Source organism: Diadema antillarum, unplaced genomic scaffold, assembly GCF_040938485.1.
Source record: "Diadema antillarum isolate AM-2024a unplaced genomic scaffold, OU_Dant_1.0 seq00001232_RagTag, whole genome shotgun sequence".
In the NCBI taxonomy this organism is placed as follows: Eukaryota; Metazoa; Echinodermata; class Echinoidea; order Diadematoida; family Diadematidae; genus Diadema; species Diadema antillarum.
In genome coordinates, this window is record NW_027272020.1 from 661,644 (window position 1) to 685,730 (window position 24,087).

General features: G+C 38.0%; 1 protein-coding gene across 1 annotated transcript; it reads right to left on the reverse strand.

The window, feature by feature from the left end:
* Positions 1 to 947: 947 nt before the first annotated feature.
* Positions 948 to 22,831, reverse strand: LOC139745061 (uncharacterized). The gene is made up of 6 exons (XM_071655475.1): positions 22,759 to 22,831; positions 3,768 to 4,136; positions 2,877 to 3,248; positions 2,346 to 2,348; positions 1,549 to 1,803; positions 948 to 982 (listed from the first exon to the last, which is right to left on the reverse strand). The coding sequence occupies exons 1-6, from the start codon at positions 22,829 to 22,831 to the stop codon at positions 948 to 950; spliced, it is 1,107 nt and encodes a 368-aa protein (XP_071511576.1).
* Positions 22,832 to 24,087: the final 1,256 nt, after the last annotated feature.

The window sequence follows — 24,087 nt, forward strand, 5'->3', positions numbered from 1 at the left end:
TGCTCTCCTCGTCTCTATTTATTCTTCCCTGCCTCCTCTCACCGTTTTCAGTGTATTCTGAGTAAATTTCTTGGTCATTTTCATGTAATTTTGTCCTTTCCCCGCAATTTGATATTTCTTCTTTCTTTTTTTTTTTAGTAATCCCCTTTCTTTCATCATTGTGAGATGAATAATATCAAGCTCCGAAGCCTTCTGTCTCACATGGGCGTTCATCAAGATAATTCCTGCACACTACACGTGTTTCGCTTGAATCAAAAGATTAATTTGGAAAACGAAAATGAACGAAAACAAAACATAATATCACTTACTGGATATGAATGAAGTGATTATAGTTCCGGCAAAGAAGTTATAGAAATATTGATGTAACACAGTCAGAGCTAGATTGTTTAAAGGAAGAAAATTAATGACACTTCTTTTGGAAATATACCAAAAGATGTTAGGATGTGTTTGTACAATGTACTTCAATGAAATCCTGTTAGAATATCGTACAAATGGAGATATAGTTAGGTTTAGTTATTTAGTTAGTAAGGTTAACCTCTTAATCTTACATAAGTCTTTCAAAGATATAAATCAAGCTAATGTCAAGAAGCGTATAGAACTAATCATATAGAGGATCTAATGTTAGAAAGGTTTAAAGGGATTAAACCAAATTAATAATCGACCCTGATCCCAGTCGGTCTTCGTTTTCCCATGTTAGTGTACTTTCTAGTTTCTAGGAGGTTTCGGCGGGAGGAAGACTTTCTATATTCAAAAGACTTGATTTGCAGGGATTGAATGTTAGCAGCTAAGACGCAGGTCAATTCCTGACATCGGCACTGTCATATCGAATACTCTTTGGTGATTGTTCAGTTATTGTTTATTATACCAAAGCTAAGTGTTGGCATTAGGTTGTCATTTCTAATTTGATTAGGATATACACGCCGAGAAAAAAAGAACAAACAGGTTGATCAACCAGTGTTGAAGTAGATGATACACTTGCGAACTGCGCATCAACAAATCAAGTCCTATACAAGGTACATTTCTGAAGATTTGTACCATAGATTATCACCGTAGCTTTCTAAGATAGATTGAAATATTCTCTTCTAATTTGGCTCTCTATGTTGTTCATGTGCGTGTATTTATTTCGGTGGCACAATTTTTCAAAGCCTCCTAACCTCTGATAATATATTGACAACTGATTCTCTTAGATCGTTCTCAAACATTGCTTTTGATTTTGAGCGCATTAAAGAATTTAAACCGTTTCGTCTAACCTTCCTCCTATATAAGATAAATTCATGGGTGCCAATTTTGCAGTGCCAAGATGACAATTCCTGTGGCAAAAACTCCTCCAGACCTGGGGGGTGTTTCATGAAGGAACTTGTCGGATAAAATATCTGACAAGTTAATTATATCCGACAAGTTTTGAGAAATTCTTTAGTCTGATTGGCCGATTTCTCTGAACTTGTCGGATATAATTGACTTGTCGGACATTTTATCCGACAAGTTCCTTCATGAAATGCCCCCCTTGACTGCTTAAATTAGAATTACTTGTTACACTTGTTAGTATACCTGGCGACGTCCCATATTTTGAGGAAAAAGCTGTTGTCGGGTTGAGAGAAGTTTCTGTCGATGACGTCATTGTCGCACTGTCGCTCGACTGCGATCCGGTTGTTGACGACAACTCCGTGTTAGCAGTTTTTGTAGAAGAGGTCGTCGGGAAAAAGAATGTCGTCGAGGACGTTGTCATGGGCTCCGATGTCGTCTTCGGCTCCGTCGTGGTTGTCATAGAGGTGGTTGTGGTTATTGATTGCGTGGATGGTGGAGCTGGTTAGTGTGTTAAGGTTACATCAGGCGAGATGAGCACGAGAAACATGCTGGTTAGTTCATGCAAAATTATACCATCAAACTCGACGATGTGTTAGAGTATATATAAGCCGTATAACTGCAATGCAATTATTTGTTAACCCCATTGAAAGGACGAATACAGTTGTACGTCGTGGGGAAAAAAAATGGGATATGAGGTGCGAAAGTTGATCGCACTATAGACGTTTTTACCGATAATGAAGTATTGGAAAGTGCCTTGTTGTTTTACGCTAATGATATCTTTTACTTGATAAAACAAACGTAGCACGATGCATAGTTAGATTTTAATGCACCACCACAATGGAAAAAAAAAACAAAGTATCATATCACTCTTATCACTGTACTGTGGAACGAGAAAATTTTACGCCACACCAGAATGTCTTAACCCATTCCATACGGGAACCTGGTGGCCTGTGTATTAAGTCTATGGGGATTTCAGAATTCAGCATGGAATTGGTTAAACTCGCTCTAATCATTCCAAAGGGCAAAGCAGTTGACATCACTTTCTTTGATTCCTTTTGATCTTCATTCCAATTATTGCTTTCTCTAGTCGAGGAGCCTTGTCGCATGTTCAAGTTTGGTGTTGTTTGTGGGTGTTTTTTAGTTTTGTTTTGTGTTGTTTTTGTGAAGAGAATAATTATTTTGAATTCTTGTGAAGTTTGCCGAGATGTGAAAGGAGTACAGTATAACATGGTTGATAAACATGATTGTGGCACCACGACAGGTAAAATCCCCTGACAAGTTACACCAGTGTCTTAAGTAAAGTCGATGTGCAAACCATTAGTTGTGGGGGTAAGTTGTGATGCCATGCTTTTATAGGCTTCAAGCCCTTGGACAGAATATATACAAGGCTATATAGACCCATCAATATCATATCACTGCACGTTTGTAGAAAGTATCCGACTCATCACAATTCGTAATTGATATCTAGAAAATCAATTCGTAATTGATATTATCTAGAATATGTTCCATATTTTAGTGCAAGGAAGAGTTATTAGATTGGACCTTTAACAACATGAATCTGGAAAAATTACCTGGGCATTCAACATCCGTAATCCAGTTGCCGAAAAAATCGCACGTGAGAATTTGGTTGGTTTTAGTCGGATCGCGATCGCAGTCGAAGAGGACGGTGTCATCCACAGAATACGCTGCATTCAGCGTCTGGCCCGAGCTGAAGTTGGCGTGCGCCGGGGTGGTGGGCGTCGAGCACCGCACCGTGCAGACGGGCGGCGAGTCGGTCCAGTTCCCCGACGTCGAGCACGTGATACTGGCGGGGCCGTTCTTGATGCTGGGTGGCGGACACAGCGACGTGAATTCGATCGTGTCGTTGACGTCGTAGAGGTCGCCAGCCTGAGACTCGCCGCCGTTGAGGACGTAGCCGGGGTTGTAACAATGGGATTGTGGAGCTGTCAAAGAAGTCAGGATCATGATTTTAGTCGCTAAACATCCTTGATTCATCATCTTAGTGATAATTATGGTTAAAGACACTGGATAATCTGAAGAATAGTTAGTTATTCTTTCGTCATCAGAGTTCACTGCAGGTGTATAATGAATATTGATGTATTGCAAACCATTTCGTTCTTTCCATTGCAGCAGACATGAATGTTTATCGTTCTATCGTATATGAGTACTATATATCTTTTTATGAACTCGGAATTAAAGCAAAGAAAAAGATAATAAATACGTTTGGGAGCTTAAACTGCGCTAATTGTTTACATGACGCGGGTAAACATTTAAATCACACTCCTTACACTGGTGGAAAAAACGATCAATATGAGGCAATTTGTGTTTGAAAAGGAAAACAACTTGTACATGTATCAACAACCATGATGAGCAACGGATAAAATGTGGTAATGACTCAAAAAGAACTTCTTTTTTTTTTCTTGGTCTACCATTCGGAATGAATTTTCAGGTGTTTGAGTTACCCATGAATTCATAGACGCTCATCTGAAACTCGCCCCCACAGAATGTGCTGCTGTTGCCTACACACGGCGTGCTGCAGGCTTCGGTCACCATGTCCGTCGGCTGGCCCAGCCGGTCGTACTGGGCGAAGTCGCCTCCGCAGAGGCACTGCGTGCCCGCCTGCAGTCCGAAGTACCTCAGGTTCTGATCCAGACACATATCTCGACACAGCTCTATGGTCATTGACCCCGACAGGCAGTAGTTGCTACCCAGCACGGGGTTACACACATTCTGGCACGTGTTGTAAGGGTGACGACTCCGGTCGCAGAAGATGAGATCCGGTAGTACATCTCGCTGAAAGTCGTCATAGAAACACCCAAGATACGTGTACTCTGCATGAATGGAAAGAAAAAAAAAAGGAAGAGATTAATGGATATTACCTTTAATTTCAATGTTACCACTATCTATCACAAAATCTAAACATTACCACTTCATTACAAACTGAAATACGAACGTAAAACATCCTGGTTCATTCATTCATCGCAATAAGCAGACTCCACATTAATCCTGTAAAGTGGTCATTCCCTAGTATATGTACATACAACTGGACTTCACGGAAGACCAGCTATAATTAAAACATAATACACCCATCTTGTCAGATGGAAAATGAAAACAAAACAAACATATTGTACTTTCTGTTAGGGTCAATGGAGAACAAGCTGTGTTAAAAATGACCTATGATCCATTATTGAGGACACTGCAAGAACAAACACAGAGCAAAATGGGGTTGCTTTATAATGGGGACAGTCCTTACAGTCTCCCACGCAAACTCATAATAAGTTTGCTGGGACTTCATAATGTCTGATGACGAGTGTGCTCTTGTGCCGTTCCGCACCATGTTGCTACAATCTGATGCTTACATGTATATCTAAAGCCTAATTAATAGGTTTGGGTGTTGTTGTTTTTTCTTCAAAGTAATATCTTCTCTTGCAAAACCACTTCACCTAATGATTCACTCGGAAAGTGTTTCCATATCGATCATTAGGCCTACACGTAACCTTGGTAACCCTGAAGCCATAGTTGGCACATTCTATAGGTTCTAATTCTCCATTCTATGTTCTACAATAGCAATAATATACAATGCTTCAGTCAGGAGGAGTTAAAATCCGTTTACGAAGCAAAGATTCACGAATTAATATCTCTCCCACGGGCCACTTCTTCGCTTCATCAAGGAGACACAAGACTCGGATCGCCTATGGTTGTTTTCATTAAACTAAGACATGGTGACCAATCAATCAATATCATGAAGAGTTTCTATCAACAGACATAACAGAGGTAGAGATATTGATGAGTGTTTTTATTTTTTTATATATAGAATACGGTAACATATGATTTTCACAATGACATATAATGATTACACTGACTATGCCAATTGTATACCCTCATTATATGATAAAAGCAGAACGATGTGACGCCATAAAATGTTTGATCTTACACAACTTGACCATTCGTTTCTACTTTGTCGGAACACGTCAGATCAACATAAAAGTGGTACGTTCAAATATACACAGCAAGCACTATGACACAATGATAAAGCTGGATAGCCCTCTGCCCGGTCGAGCATGATCTTTCCTGGGGCCCGTTTCATAAAACTTGTCATCAGTGACAAGTTGTCATAGATGTGACAAGCTACTGAAATCCTTGCATCTGATTGGCTGAGAGCAAATTTGTCATAGAAATGTGGCAGTTGTCACTGATAACAAGTTTTATGAAACGGGCCCCTGATCTGACAGATACACGTACAGACAAACAGATATGGGGATACATCATATCGCAAAAGCAGGAATGCATGCCCATCATTCACATATCATTTTACATGTTATACTGTACATACTGTACATGCATACATACTGTACATGCATTCATACATAATTATACAGACATACATACTGTATAATATATCACATACATACAGACGTAAAGACAAACACACAAACAAACAGCTGTGCATGCATGCATGCATACATACATACCAACATTCGTACGTATAGTACATGCACATTCTATTGTGCAACATCCAATCTCATTGACGGTTGTAATAATTATATCAAAAGCGTACACACGACATGCTTTTGCAATTTATTTTTCACTGTTTCGACAGCAGCTGGCAACATTTTATTCTGGGTTGTTTTTGCCTTGTTTTGTAGGGTTTTTTTATGTACATAGACTTTAAACAAGAAAGGGATAAGGGTCTGCTATAGATTCCAAGGCACGCTGCAGAAAATCCCTGACCTTTTTCACAACCCGTTCATTACACTCTGGAGAGTGTCTAAGGAGAGACCTCCCTTTTTCGACACGAATAATCCCGCGGCAATGGAAGCTTTGATTCGTGTCCTGGTGACCTTAAATGCTTCTGATTTAATTCTTCATGAACTATCTCGATATCTGTCAAATCAAATAGGATATCTGCATGCATGATTCTTCTGCAATATTCTATATTGGTGCATTGCATTATTTCACTACACACAGCCCGCCTCATGTCGACAGAGAGACTCAAATTTGTCACGAAGCAATCTGCACGCACAAAAGAGGACGCAGGTTTTCAGAGTAGGAGTTAATCGTCAGTCTCCTGGGTAAGAATTTGCCTCTTGGTTGCCATGGTAACCTGTGACAGCGAGGCGTCATTCTGGAGTTAAACAACACGCTATCTCGAAATAGGCGGCCGCAGCATTCTCGGTAGCCTTATTTCGTCGTCCTTCAAATACACCTTCCCCGCCATCAAGCGCAGGCGCCTGTTATCTTCGTAAGATAGGTATACAAATGTCAAGTTTTGTATTTCAGAACCCCCGACGCATGAAATGAATTACATTATTGTGACTTTATTATAAGTTACGGCGGGCAATATCACAATTTCTACATTTTATTGATCTAAAGGTTTTCAACGGGAAATACACGCGGGGTCATGTGTGCTGAAAACCCTAGAAACATTTCTTGCGATGAGAAATACAATGTATAATGACAGTTTCGTTCTGAATATACGTCGTTGTGGATCAAAACTAAAATGATATTACCCTTAAGTCCATAATAATGTATGTCTGTATAATTACATATTATATATATATATATATATATATATATATATATATATATATGTATATGTGTGTGTGTATGTGTGCAAAGTTTGATTTCAGAAACGAGATACGACCGTCATTGTCAACTTGATACATTTGCGAATAAAGCTGCTAAAATAACAAAGAAAATAATGAAAAAATATGAGATATGCTTTTTTTATCATAACCTAAAGGACCCTCCTTGTTATGTAACAATTAACGTATCAATGAAAAGGTTTTATTTTGCTCTATTTGATGCTGCAAATGGACTTACTTTGAATTGTTGAAAATGACGCTTAACCTGTTTTGGCGATTAAACTCTTTATATTATTATGAGATATGTAGGGAGGTGATAATTCGATGGTTGTCAACACGTGCGCAACAGCGACGGGAGACATCTCCTTCACCGCGGGGGTGAAATTCTAATCAAACTCCCGATCGCATTCTAAAGACCCATCGTGGCGTAAAAATGCAAATAAATCCGTGTTTGCCAGCCTGCTATCTGTGTTAAAGGTAACCTGATGTGAGATGTGACGGCATGAAAGACGAATGCATGCACACTTCCTACACCATCTCAGACGCCCTACGCAGTATTCACTATACGAGGCTGATATCGGAGAATCCCCTCCCCACACACACACATACTGTTCAATCTTTCTTTCCTTTCTCTCTTTCTCGGTAAATAAAAGGAAAAACTGAAAGGTAGCTGTATTTGAATGATCCCACAAATTACAGTATACAATTTGTGATCTACTGACAAAGTATTTAACAATTTCCTATACAATTACACGAAAAATAATCTATAATGGTATATTATATACTGTTTGTGTGTATGTATATCAGAAAGTTATATATATATATATACATATATATATATATATATATATATCATCGACAGCTAGCTTCAGCTAGATAGATAGATAGATAGATAGATAGATAGATAGATAGATAGATAGATAGATAGATAGATAGAGATAGATAGATAGATAGATAGATAGATAGATAGATAGATAGATAGATATTGGCTCTATAAGATGTGTTTAACTGAAAGCGGTAATAAAATGACATTGGAGAAGTCGGTTTAGTTGTTCATAACAACAGTATTCTCAAGGACAAAATTTCTGTCAATTATTAATTAATTGCTAGGAACAATGTATACATTGTGCAGAGTATCATACTAGTAACAACGATGAGCCGAACTAAATGTTTTGGTGGTGATGTTCATACGAGTAAGTAGAGATATGGCTTTGTAAAAAATGATATAATTCAAGAATTTAACTTTGGCGTCACCTCCTACTGCATCTTGACATCATCAGTGTGAATCGGCTTGAAATCCATCAGTGAGTAAATAAACTACTGTACTCTCTGATTTTCATGCAAGAGTCTCTTATAAGGACAACTGGTGTGAAGACAACTTCGAACAAATTTATTGTAAAACGTCAACAAGATTTACAGAGTTATATGCAACGTCTTCTATCATAGCCCTCCGTTTATCGCCATCTTCTGCAGTCTCCATCAGCTTAAGTTCACCTGTAACTACATCATGATCCCTCACCCTGGAGAAATAACATAGTGATCGAGCCTTCTCTAGCGTTACACTTGTGTTTTGAAACAAGTTACATACTCTCTATATCCCTTATGATAGATTGGAAATCAATCTTATATAAGATTATGGTTAAAGACAAGTCCCAAATTAGACTGAGAAAATTGAATGACGTCTAAATATCCGATACCTCTACTCTTGCCGCTTTTAAACTTCTCTTTAAACTCATATTTTTGAATCAGTCCCTATATAATTCAATTTCATTATAATGATTGGTTTTCTCCGCATCAGGCGCTGCATCAATAAAAAGGATTACATGTTCTTTCACGTGAATGCTCGAGTAATTATTGTGTGGCGCGTGTTTATATACCGTCACTCTTGTGCTTTGGAACATGTTACATAAATTATCGTGCATATCCGATGCCTTTGCTCTTGCATCTTTTAAAATTATATTTAGGCATAAACTCATTTTATTTCAAACAGTCCCTTCAATTCAATTTCATTATCGTGATTAGCTTTACCCGCATCAAGCGACGCACCAAACTATCATTACCATAAAACGTTATCGTTACGAAAAGGCGTGGACATTTTAGTTATGTTTTTCAGGATTACAATCATGTTTTGCGTGAATGCGCAGGTAATTGCGGTTTGAGTGCTTCTCAGTGGAAATGCATGATTTCATTTCCAAGACATGACATAGCAGTATCCGGCGTTTGCCAGACTTGCCACAAATAAAAAAAAAAAGAGGGAGGGGACCATTAGTTTAGATTGTCGCTGACATCGTGCCCAATATACTTTTGCAATAATATCAGGTGTCAACTTGAGCTGAATCGACAGCTTGCGCACTACCCAGCATTGCCATGTCTTGTATGCCAGAAGCGCTTCGTGAAATCTAAATCTTAGGTCCGATTTGGCCTTTATTTGAGGTGGCCACTAGGGATCTGTCTCTTGTTAGAACTGAATTCAACGACTTCAAGTCCACGCTCAGAGGCGGATCCAGGAATTCTGTAAAGGGGGGGGGGGGCGTGACTAATATTTCTGGTGCCACTTCCGGGTTTCATTTCATTGTTTTTCTTTTTATTTCTATTGTTTTTTACGAAAAATAAAGGGGGGCGTGCGCCGGTTGCGCCCCCCTCTGGATCCGCCACTGCACGCAACTCCTTCCAACGTGTCTGTATCTGACCGCTTTGAAAGGTTTGCGTACACTGCTATGGAAATTAGACAGTGCATCATATAATAAGACATTTTGTCATTATTGTTGACATCGCAGAAGCATCACATAGTTCCGGATGAAATGTAGGGAGTGTTTATCTAGTGCAGGAGTGGCAGCCGACACCCTCCACTACCGCTATGTTCTGTCTTTGCAAGGTCACCATTGCAGTCAGTGTTTACCCACACTGCTGCAAGGAATGTGATAAAATGATGAAAGAATCGGGTTTGTTTGGTACGGAACACTCAACCGAGAAATATTCTCGGACATGATAATTAGATTGACGTCCAATTAGTGTAATGTAGGATGCAGTTAACATAATATAATTCACTCTGTCCCCAATGTATACCCCCATCTTACTATAAAAAGACGGTGATTCCGTAATATTGTATTACAAATAAGATACATAAAAAATGGGAGTGTTTCAGCTCGACTGGATACAAACCCCATCACTGAAGCAAAGTAATAAAGATCAAACGGCCTTTGTAGTAATTTCTTTGGATTCTGTATTATTCCTGACAGTTATTATTTTTACCCCACCATTTTTTTTCCAGTACTGTATTACCATTTGAGTTATACCTTGATTCTGAAAGTACCATGGTATTCATATTGTCAGGTGATTGTTGTGTATCTTTGCTTTCACATCACTCTTTACAAGAAACTATTTTGTATAAACTACATACCTATTATCTATCACTTGCTCATTGCTGTTGCAGTTATACTAAATACTTGATAGAGTATAGTATAGTATAGTATAGTACAGTATAGTATAGTATATAGTATACTATAATACTAGTTACAAAGCGTGAGAAAATATAAAAGAGAAAGAAGAAGAAAGGAGAAGAATAAGAAAACGAAAAGGAAAAAGGAAAAAAGAAGAAGAAGTATATAGAGGAAACGAAATCTGAATAAGTCTCCCGCTTGAAGGTTTCCTGGATTCATTAGATTAATAGCAGTAACACATCATGTAATCTGCTCCCCTCTTTGCAGTGAAACTCAGTTTAAACGGCGTGTGTCAACTTCGAGGAAATTTTGACATTGCTAGATTATAACGGATGTCCATCATTGTGATAATGTGTTTTGATGAGGTAGGGCCTAATTAGTGTAGAGGAACTGTGAGGGACGCGCGCTGCTGGTCACCAGCATACAGAAGAATCAAAACACATGCAGGGATGAATTTGAAAACAACTCCATATACGCATGCACGGGAGCGGAACACAATCTTTGTGTCGTATGGCAGAAACATGAGTTTGGTCTCCAGTGAAATACATGTACGATGAAAATCGATAGAGCATAACAAAGCCTCTAGTTCAATTCCATTGCGCCTGTCAATATAATTGTGCTAAAACATTCAACTATATACACCCGCACACACAAACACACACACGCACACATATACACTTAATCAATAACGAAAAACTCTTCCTCTGAGACCCGGTTATCTAAAAACAGATGCATGCGAATGTGATGAGTTACATCTCAGTTTAAAAAAAAAAATCCACCACATCAATAAGTGCGTCCTTCGGCAGCCAACTATCACAACACACCATGGCGGATCTATAGGGCCTATACTTGCCTCCTCCGACAACTACAATTTTTGTACGATCAGTATAGAAGATAATGCTGCATAGCAATGTAGACTTATTTGTTATTGTAGGCCCATCCTTCACTCTCTCCATCTCTCTCTCTCTTTTCCCTCTCTATCTATCTGTCTTTCTAACCTAACTATCTACCTAGGCTATCTGTTCATTTATCTATCTATCTGACTATCTAGCTATCAGTCTATCTATCTATCAACCTATCTATGTATCTATCTATCTATCTGTCTATCTATCATAATTATCAGACCATCTATCTATATATCTACCCGTCTATATGTCTATCCATCCATCCATCTACCTACCTATCTATCTATCTATCTATCTATCTATCTACCTACCTACATATCTATCAGCATCTAGCTATCTAACTATATTGTAGCTATCTTTTCATCTATTCATCTATCTGTCTATCTCTCTTTCTATAGCTATCTAACTATCAGTTTATCTCTCATTCTGATGTTTCTCCTTTTTTACAGTGACATATTTTGGTTGCCACATCACCTCAAAACGACACTGCAAATCTGGTTTAATAATTTGCCCCCATCATGTAGCCTACATGTATTTGCCCCATGCATATGTACCATACTTTTATATCACTGTTTGCATTTGCATCAGTGGTTCCTGACACTTCACCTATTTGTATATTTACAAATGGATTATCTTATTTTGCAAATGTTTTGTATTATTTGCATATGGAACAAATGAATGAAAGGAATGAATGTTGACATGGACACCTCATGTTCTCATGAAGCATTGTGACGAGGATTGACAGACGATTTTTATAAGATCAACCATACAGATATTTGGGAAATCGATAACATTGCCTTAATCGCGGAACAGTCTAACTACCTTACCCGCGGAACTGTCTAACTATACCTCAAAGGGACAATATGGTTTGGGTTAAAGGGATTGTACAGTACTGGTTGAGGTGGGGATTCATGTTTTGCACATTCCTAAGTGAGATAATGATAAACTTCTCATGAAATATGAAAGAGTCTGTAATTTTAAGAAGGGTTCAACGTTTATTTGATGAAAATTGGTTTTCAAATGGCTGAGATATCCAAAAAAGTGATAATAATAAAAGGCGACGTGCCACAACTTTATTAGGATCTCTTTGTTTCACCTTGTTTTTGGATAACTCGGCCATTTCAAAACCGATTTTCATCAAATAAGCTTTGATACCCCATGGAATTGATGCTCTTTGACATCTCATAGAGTGGTTTGTGAATAGCTTGCAAAACATTAAAAGCTAAATCCTCACCTCAACCAGAACTGTACACACCCTTTAAGATGTGGATTCAGGTTTTAACATTTTGCGATATAATTAGAAATCATTTATGATATATTAAAGAGAACACAATTCTAAGAGGAATTCAAAGTCTATTTGATGAAAATCGGTTACGAAATGGCTGGGATATCCAAAACCAAAGTAAAACAACGTGGTCCTAATAAAAGGTGGGTCCCACTTTTTACTAAGATCTATTTGCTGTGTTTTTTTTTATCGAATAAACTTTGAATTTCTCTTACAACTGTATGCTCTTTCATATTTCAAGAGTGGTTTCTAATAATATCTCACACACACAAAAAAAAAATCAGAAACAGGAAGATTCATCTCAATCAAAACTATATCATCCCTTTAACGTATACGAAACTTTACCGAGCCTGAATCAATTGCCTTTATGGGGATGACAATGTCGAGTTGAGTTGATATGTGGAAACATGTTTCCCTCTTCCACTGATTTGCTATTGGGCTTCCCTTTGCTTCTGGACAGGTAGACTGACAAATATACTTTTGTAGCATTTTCTTGAAACTTCAGTTTTCTCACAATGTATTATTTAGTATTTGAAAATGCACAACCACAAATCACAACGTCAGTATGAACGCCAATTAAAATTTGTATGTATTTTCACATGGTCACGGTTATTTGTGTCCTACTCTTGTCATGGTCTCTCGGGATGTACAATAAGTAGATATATTATCAAACAACTATTTCCCTGGAATCAGAATTAAAATTTTAGCTGCCAGCGTCATATCTATCATATTAAGTATCTGTTTCGAATGAGGTTTGCATGTTCAGGACCAATATTGGCAGTTACTGTTTTTCAAGCACTTGGTAAACCATGCACTTTTTATACGCACGCAACCTTCACTAAAGTGGCACAAGAAAGTCAAACCAATGGTAATAAATTCATCAAAATAAATAACTTCGAAACCCCTTGCGAAAGTTTAAAAAAAGGAATCAGTATTACGGGCCAAAAATAGATTATAATGAATATCTACAGGCTTGATTTTATTCACTGGACGACTGGCAGCCTTGCGGCTTCACACGAGCATGCGTTTTGGTTTCTCTGCATCACGTACTGATCCAGGTGATGGAACCAATCTGCTTATCTCCTTTCAGCTTAAAGAGATGATATAGTTTTGGTTGAGATGGGGGTTCATATTTTAGTGTTTTTTGTGGGAGATAATTAGAAACCACTTAAGAAGTATCAAAGAGCATACAATCATGATAATGAGGAATTCAAAAGTCATTTGCTGGAAATCGGGTTTGAAATGGCTGAGATATTTTTTCAAAAGTCTAACCAAGGGGTTCTAATAAAATGTTCGACCGATCTTTAGTTAGGACCTTTTGGTTTTGGATATCTAAGCCATTTCAAAATCAATTTTCATCAAAGTAACTTTGAATTAATCTTAGAATAATTATCGTATGCTCTTTAATATTTCCCATAAGAGATTTGTAATTAGCTCACAAAAAGTTAAAATCTGAATCCCCATTTCAAGCAAAACTGTACCATCCCTTTAAACAGCAGAGGAGAGGAAATAAGAAATAATATCAAGCCGGGGGAGGGAACAGATATGCAACCTGTCGCCAACGGGACTAATATCACATATTGGCATTCTTATCAGAACGTATTCGCATTGTTATTCCCCACCCCCTCCCTTTATGAATTGCTAGTACTTAGTAATTGAAACTTTGATGCTGGAACATGCAGAAAAATCTACCCTCGTTTGTGGCATTTATTATTTAAAACTATGAAAGCAAGTAGGGGCAATTGATAAGACCTTGACTTTATTTTTGTTAATCATCATGGATATCCTTTCCTTCAGTCGTGTTAAATAATTATGCAAACATTGGGAAATGAAACAAAATGATGACGTGTATCAAATCCATCTGATGAGGTCCATATTCCCGAATGTAAGTGTTACATTGACTGCTTGGTGCTAAGATTTCTAGGATGGCAAGAACAGCGCGGGTTTCAAAGAGAAAATATATCAAGATTCCTGCTAACATACAGTGCTCCAGCACTTTTTGTGACTGATATTCATTGCCTTCGAGAAAAGAAAGTTTGTTTGAAGCCAAAAATCGACAGAGTGGAGCTCCTCTGCCTCCCCTTTTCTCCCATCCATCCCCAAGCCCCCCCCCCCCCCCCCCCGCATACGAATTTTGTTATTTCGACGAAGCTTAGAATTTGATTACAACAAGGAAGTTTGCTATCAAGGGCCATGCCAGAGTTCTGTTGTAACTCAAATTGGATATTGATAGAAGAAAAGCAATGTGTGTGTGTGTGTGTGTGTGTGTGTGTGTGTGTGTGAATGCATGTACTTGACGACTGAAACTGGAAGTCAAATAGCATTTCAGTCAACCCATATCATATGGGAAGAAAAACACGATTTCTTTGTTCATTTTTTTTATTCGTTTCATTTGTTCAAATGTAAATTGTTCTTGGAATTATAGTGCTGAAATACATAAAGGTGATATCAATTTCTTTTAGAGATGAAGATATTTCAGTCATCAGTTTGATTGTCGCCCTATTGATCTCTGAGCATTCGTTTTTAATTCCGACATTCGGCATAAAAGTGCATTACGCTGAATCCTTTTTTGAGTGATTTTGAAGTTGAAGTGAAGATTTCGATATTTGAAAGGGGAAGAGTCATTGTTCATTATCCATGCCGACCTACTCTTCCGCATTCCTCACAGGAATGCGGCGTATAATGCATATACTAGTATCGTTACTATTCATCAAACAGTATACAGCCATGACATAAAACGGCAATTAGAAGTAAAACCTATTTCATAATGTGCAAGCAACACCGATTATTTCATCTTCTGCTCGTATTCGTTTCAAGAACATCTCAACACACGAAACAAGGTTGATATAGGCCTTTTCTGACCGATTTACTGCATCTCGAAGAAAACAGACAAACAAATTGGCAGCCCGAAAACAATCAACAAAATAATCCTGTCTTCAAAGACATATAGTTTGACTTAAAACCACATCCGCAGTTCGCTTTCCTTTATGTCACCAACTATTATCGGTCTGATCGCTAAACGGGTACAGATCTCGAATCAGTAACGCTTTCGGCAATCTATTAGCATGTATTGAACACATTTATTGTAATAAACATACCATAATCGTAAACTCAATAACCATACGAGCAACTCAAAATGTCAATAATATTGTTGTCTTTACATACGCAGCCACAAGTTATCCCTGTAAACATGGCGAGAACGGAAGATTCCTCGTGTCGTGTTAATCTGCGCTTTTGATAACCCCTTCCAGAAGACCGGGGCCCCGTTTAATCAAAAGATATAATCGATTTTAAATTTCCTTAACACACAGGCTGCCATAGACTTAAGACTGAATTCAACTGTATAATCAAAACAGGGTCGGTCATAAGAGGTGATATTAGCGTTTCACCTTTCTATACCTGCCCGTTTTTTATACCCGCTCGGTAATCTTATCATCTCTAATGAATGGCTTTGTACACTGTATTTGATTAGAACGACATCTTTTCACTCTCGACATAGAGCTCTACGCACCAATGATAATAATCAATTTGAATACATATTTCTCCCACCACCTGTAACCTACCATAAAGTCATTGTTATTAGCTGCATACCAAGTTGTAATCGCGTCGAATCTATTCAATAACACCACAGCTGCGTAAAAGGGTTCATGAAATGAGTATTCAGCAACACGATTTAAGGGCTAATAGGGCAATCAAGCACAGATGCATAATAGCACAGCAAAAACGAGGTGTATGATAATTGGGTGCATACGAATTTACTCATCCGAATCGTATGCAGAAACAGAGATGTTCATTATAATCTTGCATGCTGAGGGAGGCAGGTGTGGATCTTTATAACATGTTCATACGATTAGCTATTACACATGCACAGAGATTACCCGTCGTTGTTCTGAGAAGTGTATCGAATATACGGATATGTTAAATAGTTACCACGGTTCATACGTCAAGGAAAAGGGATGACACAACATTTGCTCTTGTCGCAATTGCTCCGGTCTTATTTTCTCCCTGGACTAAGGGTCAGGGTTAGGCCTATGACATTCAGTGTTTTAGGTTTAGTTCGATGTGAGGATTAGGATTAGGGTTAGGGTTATGTTTGTGGGTAGAATTTGTGTGGCTGATATTCTCTAAGTGAACATATCATTCTCTTTAATCGTGGTTGATAAAATAAATGGATTTGCGTTGAATAAGCATTATCATGCTTGTGGCAGAATATCTGATTAAATCATAATCTCAAGTAAAGTCATAGAGCTAATCGAGTGCTGTCTTCTCATAAAATTTAATGGATGTTAAGTTTCTGGCGCCGTCTTAGAATCTCAACCAATCATACTAATTACATGACGGTCAGCTCGAGTGCCCGCCGCGAGCGAATCAACTCGAGTATGTCGTCGCGCACACGGCGCAGCATTGGCGACATAACAGGTTGTCACTGAATCGATTGGGAAACAAAAATATAGGCCTACATTGTTATGTTTGACCTGAAACAGAGAAAGTATGAAGGACATGTCAGAGTAATTAATCACCATCGCTTTTCTACGTCTTAAAGATATGACTGCAAGTCTGTTGTCAATTTTCTATCTGGGTCGGATGTAAACATAGTAGATATTGAATTACAGGTACATGTACAAGCAAAAACAAACTAATTGTAATAAGAACTCTTTGAAATAGATGATATCACAGCCTTGATGACTTTGTTGTCGTTGTTATTGTTGTTGTTGTACTTGAGCTTATATGTTAGTGTTTTGCACTCTGACAAAAGATCAGTCGTGCGAGACTGACAAGTGACACAGGATTGATTGCATTGAAAATATGTGGTCTAAAACAAGGGCGAAATAATTCTGTGAATAAAGAAAAGAAAATAATAGGTGTTTACATCTAGGACAAGCTGAAAGGAGTACAATAATTGGATTTACAAAACGAGAGAGAGGGGGGAAACTAGAAAGAATGTATATGGACTGACCCGTGGATACAAACTGAGGAATTAGGAGAGTAGGGCGTTTGAAGGGTATATAGCCCATGGGTATATTGACTATCAATAATTGAATAACTGTTGTGGTCAATATTAAACGATATTTCTATTGTTACAGGGGGAATGACCTGGAGAACTTCGTTTATAAAAACGCATACCCGGATGTATATCATTACATAGTGTATTATACTCCAAGCACTGACCCCATATGGAGAAGTTTGAATCAAGTGATATTCAAAACAGCTTGATTATGTGAATCGTTATGGCTTCCAGTTTTGCCCCGCTCCTATGAAGATGTGTGAACCACTTATATTGTACAGAGTTTCGAAGGTGTTTTGGTCTAGAAGAGTCCGCTTTTTGATGAAATTAGATATGAAGTGAAATAATGACCTTAACATTAATTTTGCACCAGAAAGGGGCATTGTTTCTTCCCGAGCAGGTGCGTATAGAGGACCAAGGAGGTACTGATACTTCCTTAATAGGACTGGGTGGGCACTTGTATGGATCAATGGAAGTACAATGAAGTAAACTGTTTTGACCACGCCCACAGGATAATGATGAAGGGAAAACTGCTAGCTGCATGGGAGTGAAAACTGTTCGGCTCGAGTCACATGACACCCATGAAATATGCGAGGTAACATTTAAAAGTTTATAGCATGGAAGAAATAAGACAGATATGCTATGACTTCATAGAAGTCTTTAATCTTTAGTCTTTTTCTCATAGAATCTTTCCCATTAGCTTAAAGGGCTCGTATAGTTTTGTTTGAGACCCAGTTTCTCTTTTCTAGCATTTGTTTCTTGGTGAGATAATGAAAGAACTTATTGTGAAATATGAAAGAGCATGTAATTCCAAGAGGAACTCAACGTTTATTTGATGAAAATTGGTTTTGAAATGGCTGAGATATCCAAAACAGAGCGATTGTAATAAACAAAAGGTGGGACTCACCTTTATTACGATCGCTTTCTTTTACTCTGTTTTTGGATGTCTCCGCCATTCCAAAACCGATTTTCATCAAATAAACTTTTAATTCCTCTTAGAATGGTAATGCTCTGAACAATTTCAGAAGTGGTTTCTTGGTATCTCGCAAAAAGTATAAAGTCCAATCCACTAATACTTTACCATCCCTTTAACCTCAGTAGTTATTACTGGCAATCAGCCTCAGTGCTCTTGATTGCTTTGGTAAAGGCCTCATGAACAGAAGACTAAAAATTTAACTAATATTCCAATTAATATCCCCACCATTGTATTATGATATCCAATGTTGGGGCCAAAGGATAATGAAAAAGAGTTTGCTCAACACATTTAATAACTGTCCCCGCCAGCCGTGGACCCATAATTTCAATTCAAATAACCTCCTCATGAAACAGACGTGATTGTAACCTATACTCCTCCGCCATAGCGTCATAATAGGCCAGTTATTGGGTTTGATCTGCGTGCTGGAGAAATTTGACAAAATGCTAATGCCGATAGAGGCTAGGTAAACACGGCAACACGATTCTGTGGTGTGGGCCTTTTCGTTTAGGACGTAATGGTATCCCGTCCATCACATATTATATATCTGATCATATCACTTTGTGCACCTTAATTTCTGTCACATGTGCAAGCAATAATGTGCTATTCCTTATCATTCCATCTGTTTGTGCAGGCAAATGAATCTGAAGAAAACATTAACTTCGAAATCTCACAAAAACAAAAACAAAAAACCCAGAAAACCCCTACCTCTAATCATCTATGCATGCAATCATTATCAATCATCACCACCTGTAGTATCTGTATATACAAAAGATTGGAAGAGCCCACAGTAAAAGTGTCAGCATCAAACCATTATCATCTAATCCAATACATAATATATGTTTGTTTTGGGTGTTTTGTATAACTACAGAAAATTTTCTGTGATATAGATTTTGAATATGTTGATTGCATGATTATATTTTGTATCGAAGTATAGACACAAAATATGTTTGGAAAAGTCCTTCTGTTGAGTTTCATTGTGTACGGATAAAATTGGAGAATATGTTTTTTTTTAAGGATTTGGGAAATAAATATAATGAATATATGCAGCTCCTCCCCCCCCCCGCCTCCTCGTTTCCATGGCTCAAATATATCACAATGAAGGAATAGAGAAAGAGAGAATGAGAGATGTTTAAATTCCTGTATGTCAGGAGAGCATCATTCCTCTGGACATATTGCTTGACTGATCTAACGAAATCAATCAGATAACCTTGTTATTTCAGCCATGATCCCAATAAGAGCAAATTGGCGACTACGAGCACTGCTGGCCGACCGGGCGTAATAAAATAACAATCGCTAAAATCAATTGACGTCATAAGGGAATCAAACAGTGGAATGTTGTTGCAATCCTTGTTGACTAATTTCAAATGTACGTCTGCCATAAATGACCTGGAAGACTATATGGATTAGATAAATGAATTTAGAGAGTGAATTTGTGTAAGTAGGAAAACTGCATAATCATACTTTCAAGGAGACAGTGTCCTAAGCACATCACTTCTCGTTGCTTATATTAAAAGTAACAATAAGAATAGCTAGTTTTGATATAGAACATGTCATGCTTGTTAGATATCTCAATGCACTTTACAGACTATCATATTACATTATATTGTAATGTATCATAATTATTGTATTATTTTATATTATATCATATCATGATATATCATATTACATTATATTAAATTAAATTGCATTACATTATATATTATATTATATTATATTATATTATATTATATTATATTATATTATATTATATTATATTATATTATATTATATCATATTATATTATATTATATCATATGATATGATATGATATTATATTATATTACATTATATCATATTATATTATAGAAGAAAAGAGAATCGTGAGATCCAAAGACCAACCATCAGAGGCCCTGGAAAAAAAAAATATATAATGCTGTAAAACATCCTACAAAAACAGCAATAGCGACTACCCATTCGATTCCCGAGTCAGAATTCATTGAAAGCCAGTTAGGGTTTTTCTCCTGACACTTCCGGATACTAAGCAGTATTATCGTATCATTGTATTATTGCAGGTGCAACGTGCCCAGATAAGACAAAGTCTAATACCCTTCGTTCCATTCAGCATAACTTAATGGGACATCCTCAAGAAGTATAGTTGTCACGAAGAAAGTCAAAGAGCCGTCACGTGATAAACTCTGATCCATCACACACATCATCCAGGAGGGCATTTCATGAAGCATTTTGTCTGACAAATTTGTCGGAAAAATTTGCTCTCAGCAAATCAGATGCAAGGATTTCAGTAGTCAGAAAAAATATCTGACAAAACGCTTCATGAAATGCTCCCCCCCCCCCCCCCAAGAAAAAGGGCGAGTGATGTCGACCCCCCGCAGTTCGTCCCACGCGACGGGCAAAAGTCATCAATGATATGAACCAGGCACGTAGTTGTGTCATAATTTTATATTGACAAAGTTAATCAATGAATGAACCAACGTTTCAGAAGATACTTGAAAACAGGTCTCCTCGTCTATAACAATAGATAAGTAGTACGCAAATTGCTTGGGACTATCTTCAATGACGAATCACCTGTAAGGTCTCCCCCAGTGGTGCAGGTTTAATGTGATGGTACCATTTGATAATCTAACTTTGTGTTCGAATAATCTTACAACGATATTATTTTGATGTTATGTCTCAAATTCTTTTTTTTTTTTTTTTGGTCTTTTCATCTCTCACTGTACCTCTGTACCCGCTTCAGAACTACGTTACCAATATCATGTAGTTTGATATAGGGTCAATTATCAAGATCCATACAGATCAATAAAAAACACATGCTGTTGAGAGGGATAGTGAGTGTATATTATGGTGAACAAAGAATAAGGGATCAAAGACTGCATGTAATTGAAATTCTTCGTTACAAGAATCAAGTAGGACTACAGATGAGTTGATAACGTATTTGTATAATTAATCACATTGTCATGGATCCGTCTTGCTGGGCGGGTCCCGTTGCTGAGCTGCGTATAAGCCCAAGGAGGCACTAGGCGAGCTCGCCTAGTACCTCCTTGGTAAGCCCGTCACTGCCCGTTTCTTGCCCCATCATCACGTCTTCAGGCTGAGTTTTACAACTGGCTTAATTCTAATCTTACACAATTCTTTGGAGGAACTTTGTATAAAGGAACTTCAAAGTAGGGGATGATGGGGTGGGAGAACCTGTTCCTATGTCTTCAATACTTCATCTCTTCAACAATGGATTATTTTTGGTTAAGTGTAGCCTTTACGTTCATCAGAGGCAATGATCCGTGTAAGACGTGAATCATGGTGTCTTGCCAATACGAGAACGTCACTGCATGTCTGTGAAGCCGGTCTCAATCATGATGAAATCACGCAACAAAGTGAAATCACTCAACATGGCGAAATTACTCAACAAAAAATTAGAATGTCTTCCATTCTGATTGATTGAAATGTGTCAAGAATATGTTCTATCGTATCACCCACGATAAAATCCTAGATGTATTTCTCTCTTTCACTTGCTCACGTTGAAGAGGTGAGGAACATACCTTGAAACATAATGCACGCAAGACAACATGACACCATTTTTTTTAAACATGAATAAGTCGCCAGTGACTCTAACGAGTGATCACGATAACAGTTGTAGGCCTACTTATTGCTAAACAGGTTAAGTTAAACAAGTTAAACAGTCACACATAATATGTTAGAAAAGAATGATTGTATACATGTTGTTGTTGTTGTTTTAGCTGAAAGTATTGCATACATAATTCAGACCTCGGATGTGCAAAATGATACAAACGTTAATAGTGTGAGGGCGTACCAAGATTTGTTATTATAGTCTTGGGTTTTGATGGCGGCAATGCAGATTATCTTACTTCATTGATGATTAGATCTACTTCCATACCGGACTAAAGACAGGAAAAAGAGTAGGAATCCTATCATAATAGATGTACACAGTCTGCAGACCTACACAGAACAGACTGCATTCTCCGACAATGGTGTGCTAAAAGGCTAAAAGCACTAGCCGAGGTTAAGCAAACATAACTTGTGATGTGGGGTGAAATTCATATCTCCCTCCGCAGCATTTATACACAAACAGAATCTGTCGTTAAACTCTACTCCACGCAAATCCAGATGAGCTATTTACATACATAATACTAACCAAGGAGTAATTTGATAATCTAAGAGAATCACATGTGGTGGACATGGTATAAGAACGCCAGTTTGGGGCTGCTTGCTTAAGACTTATCTATGAGATCGGTGTGTTGTACTTACCTTGACTCAAAGCTGATCGCAGGTAAATTCCAAGCAAAGACAGCAAGACCTGAATATTAGCTAAAGAAGCCATCTTATCATGAGACAAACCACCAGACGTCGGGGTAGACGAACGATTGAACAGCTGAATGTTTAGACGAAGATCATGTACACAATAATCACTGCATATTTTCACGGAATGTATAAGCAGCGAACGTGTCCTTCGTTACAGCTTTATTAGTTGTAAGTTATGTAGAAGTGGTCAGGACCTGTTGGACGGCTTTCCCTCCCCTTATGCACTGAGTCACGGCATTGTTACACCCGCCTGCTACTATTCGGTTGACCGATCGGCATTTCAAATACGGGAGTTGAGCTCCAAGGAAGGAGGGCTGCAAAATAACAATAGAAAGTGATGGATGACGCCAAACGAAAAGCTCGTCGCACACAATAACATTATGAGGTCACACAAGAGCCGACAACACAAGAGCATACACCCACCCGCCAAGCTGCACTCGAATGATCGTCTGCTACGTTAGTCCCGCTCCAGGCGCGTAGGTGTTGGCTTCGCAAGGGCGGAGCGCCAAATCACCCTGAATCAATTTATTGTACAACTTTGCTATTCGGCAGTACGAACCAGTTGCCAAAGCAACCAGCGGCGATTCAGGTTCGGCTCGGAGAGGGATCGTCGGCTTGAGGGAAGTAAATTGAGAAAAATTATATATAATCATATTTCATTCTTCTCAGTTCCCCCATGACCGGCTAACTTTGAATGATTATGTGGATTAATTTCAGTATCATGACTTCGAATAAAAACAGGGCCTAGTGTGCTACAAAATCGTGAGACGTAATATACTCATGTCACCTAAAACTAATCAGAATGTTTCCTTTTATTTCTGCAAAGGTTTCCCTACATGCTAAAATCCTGTCTACGAGATTCATAAACCTATCATCGCTAATTCCATGACAACGCAAGAAGTGCGTGTGAAATGCCCTAATATCTTGATTAAGTAGGTTTAAAAAAAAAACCCACAATCATTACGGGCGTATATCTTATGTTGGATTAGCAGGTGACGAACTGCGTACCTCCCTTTATGCGATGTAGGCACTACGCCAGAATTGTTTTACATGCACTTCCGATTGGTATATCTTCTTTCGTTAATGGGAAGGACAAATAGTGGAGTATTACAATATGGTTGTCAAACGTCTCAAAAACTGCAAAATAAAATTGGGGCCGTCATGCAACTTGTTGAAAACCATCGCTAATGGGTCTGGTATAAGAATAGAGGCTTTATATTGGCCGTAAAGTCTCTCAACTTATGTCGTTGATATACCGTCACAAGTATTTTTTTT

Excerpts from the sequence above, each read along its gene's own strand:
- LOC139745061 (XM_071655475.1), bottom strand. The coding sequence starts at position 22,831 with ATGGCTTCTTTAGCTAATATTCAGGTCTTGCTGTCTTTGCTTGGAATT. Across the intron at positions 3,249-3,767 it reads GAGCGTCTATGAATTCATGG|CTCCACAATCCCATTGTTAC; the intron begins GTAACTCAAACA and ends CTTCTTTGACAG. Across the intron at positions 983-1,548 it reads AAAATATGGGACGTCGCCAG|TTCGCAAGTGTATCATCTAC; the intron begins GTATACTAACAA and ends GTTGATGCGCAG.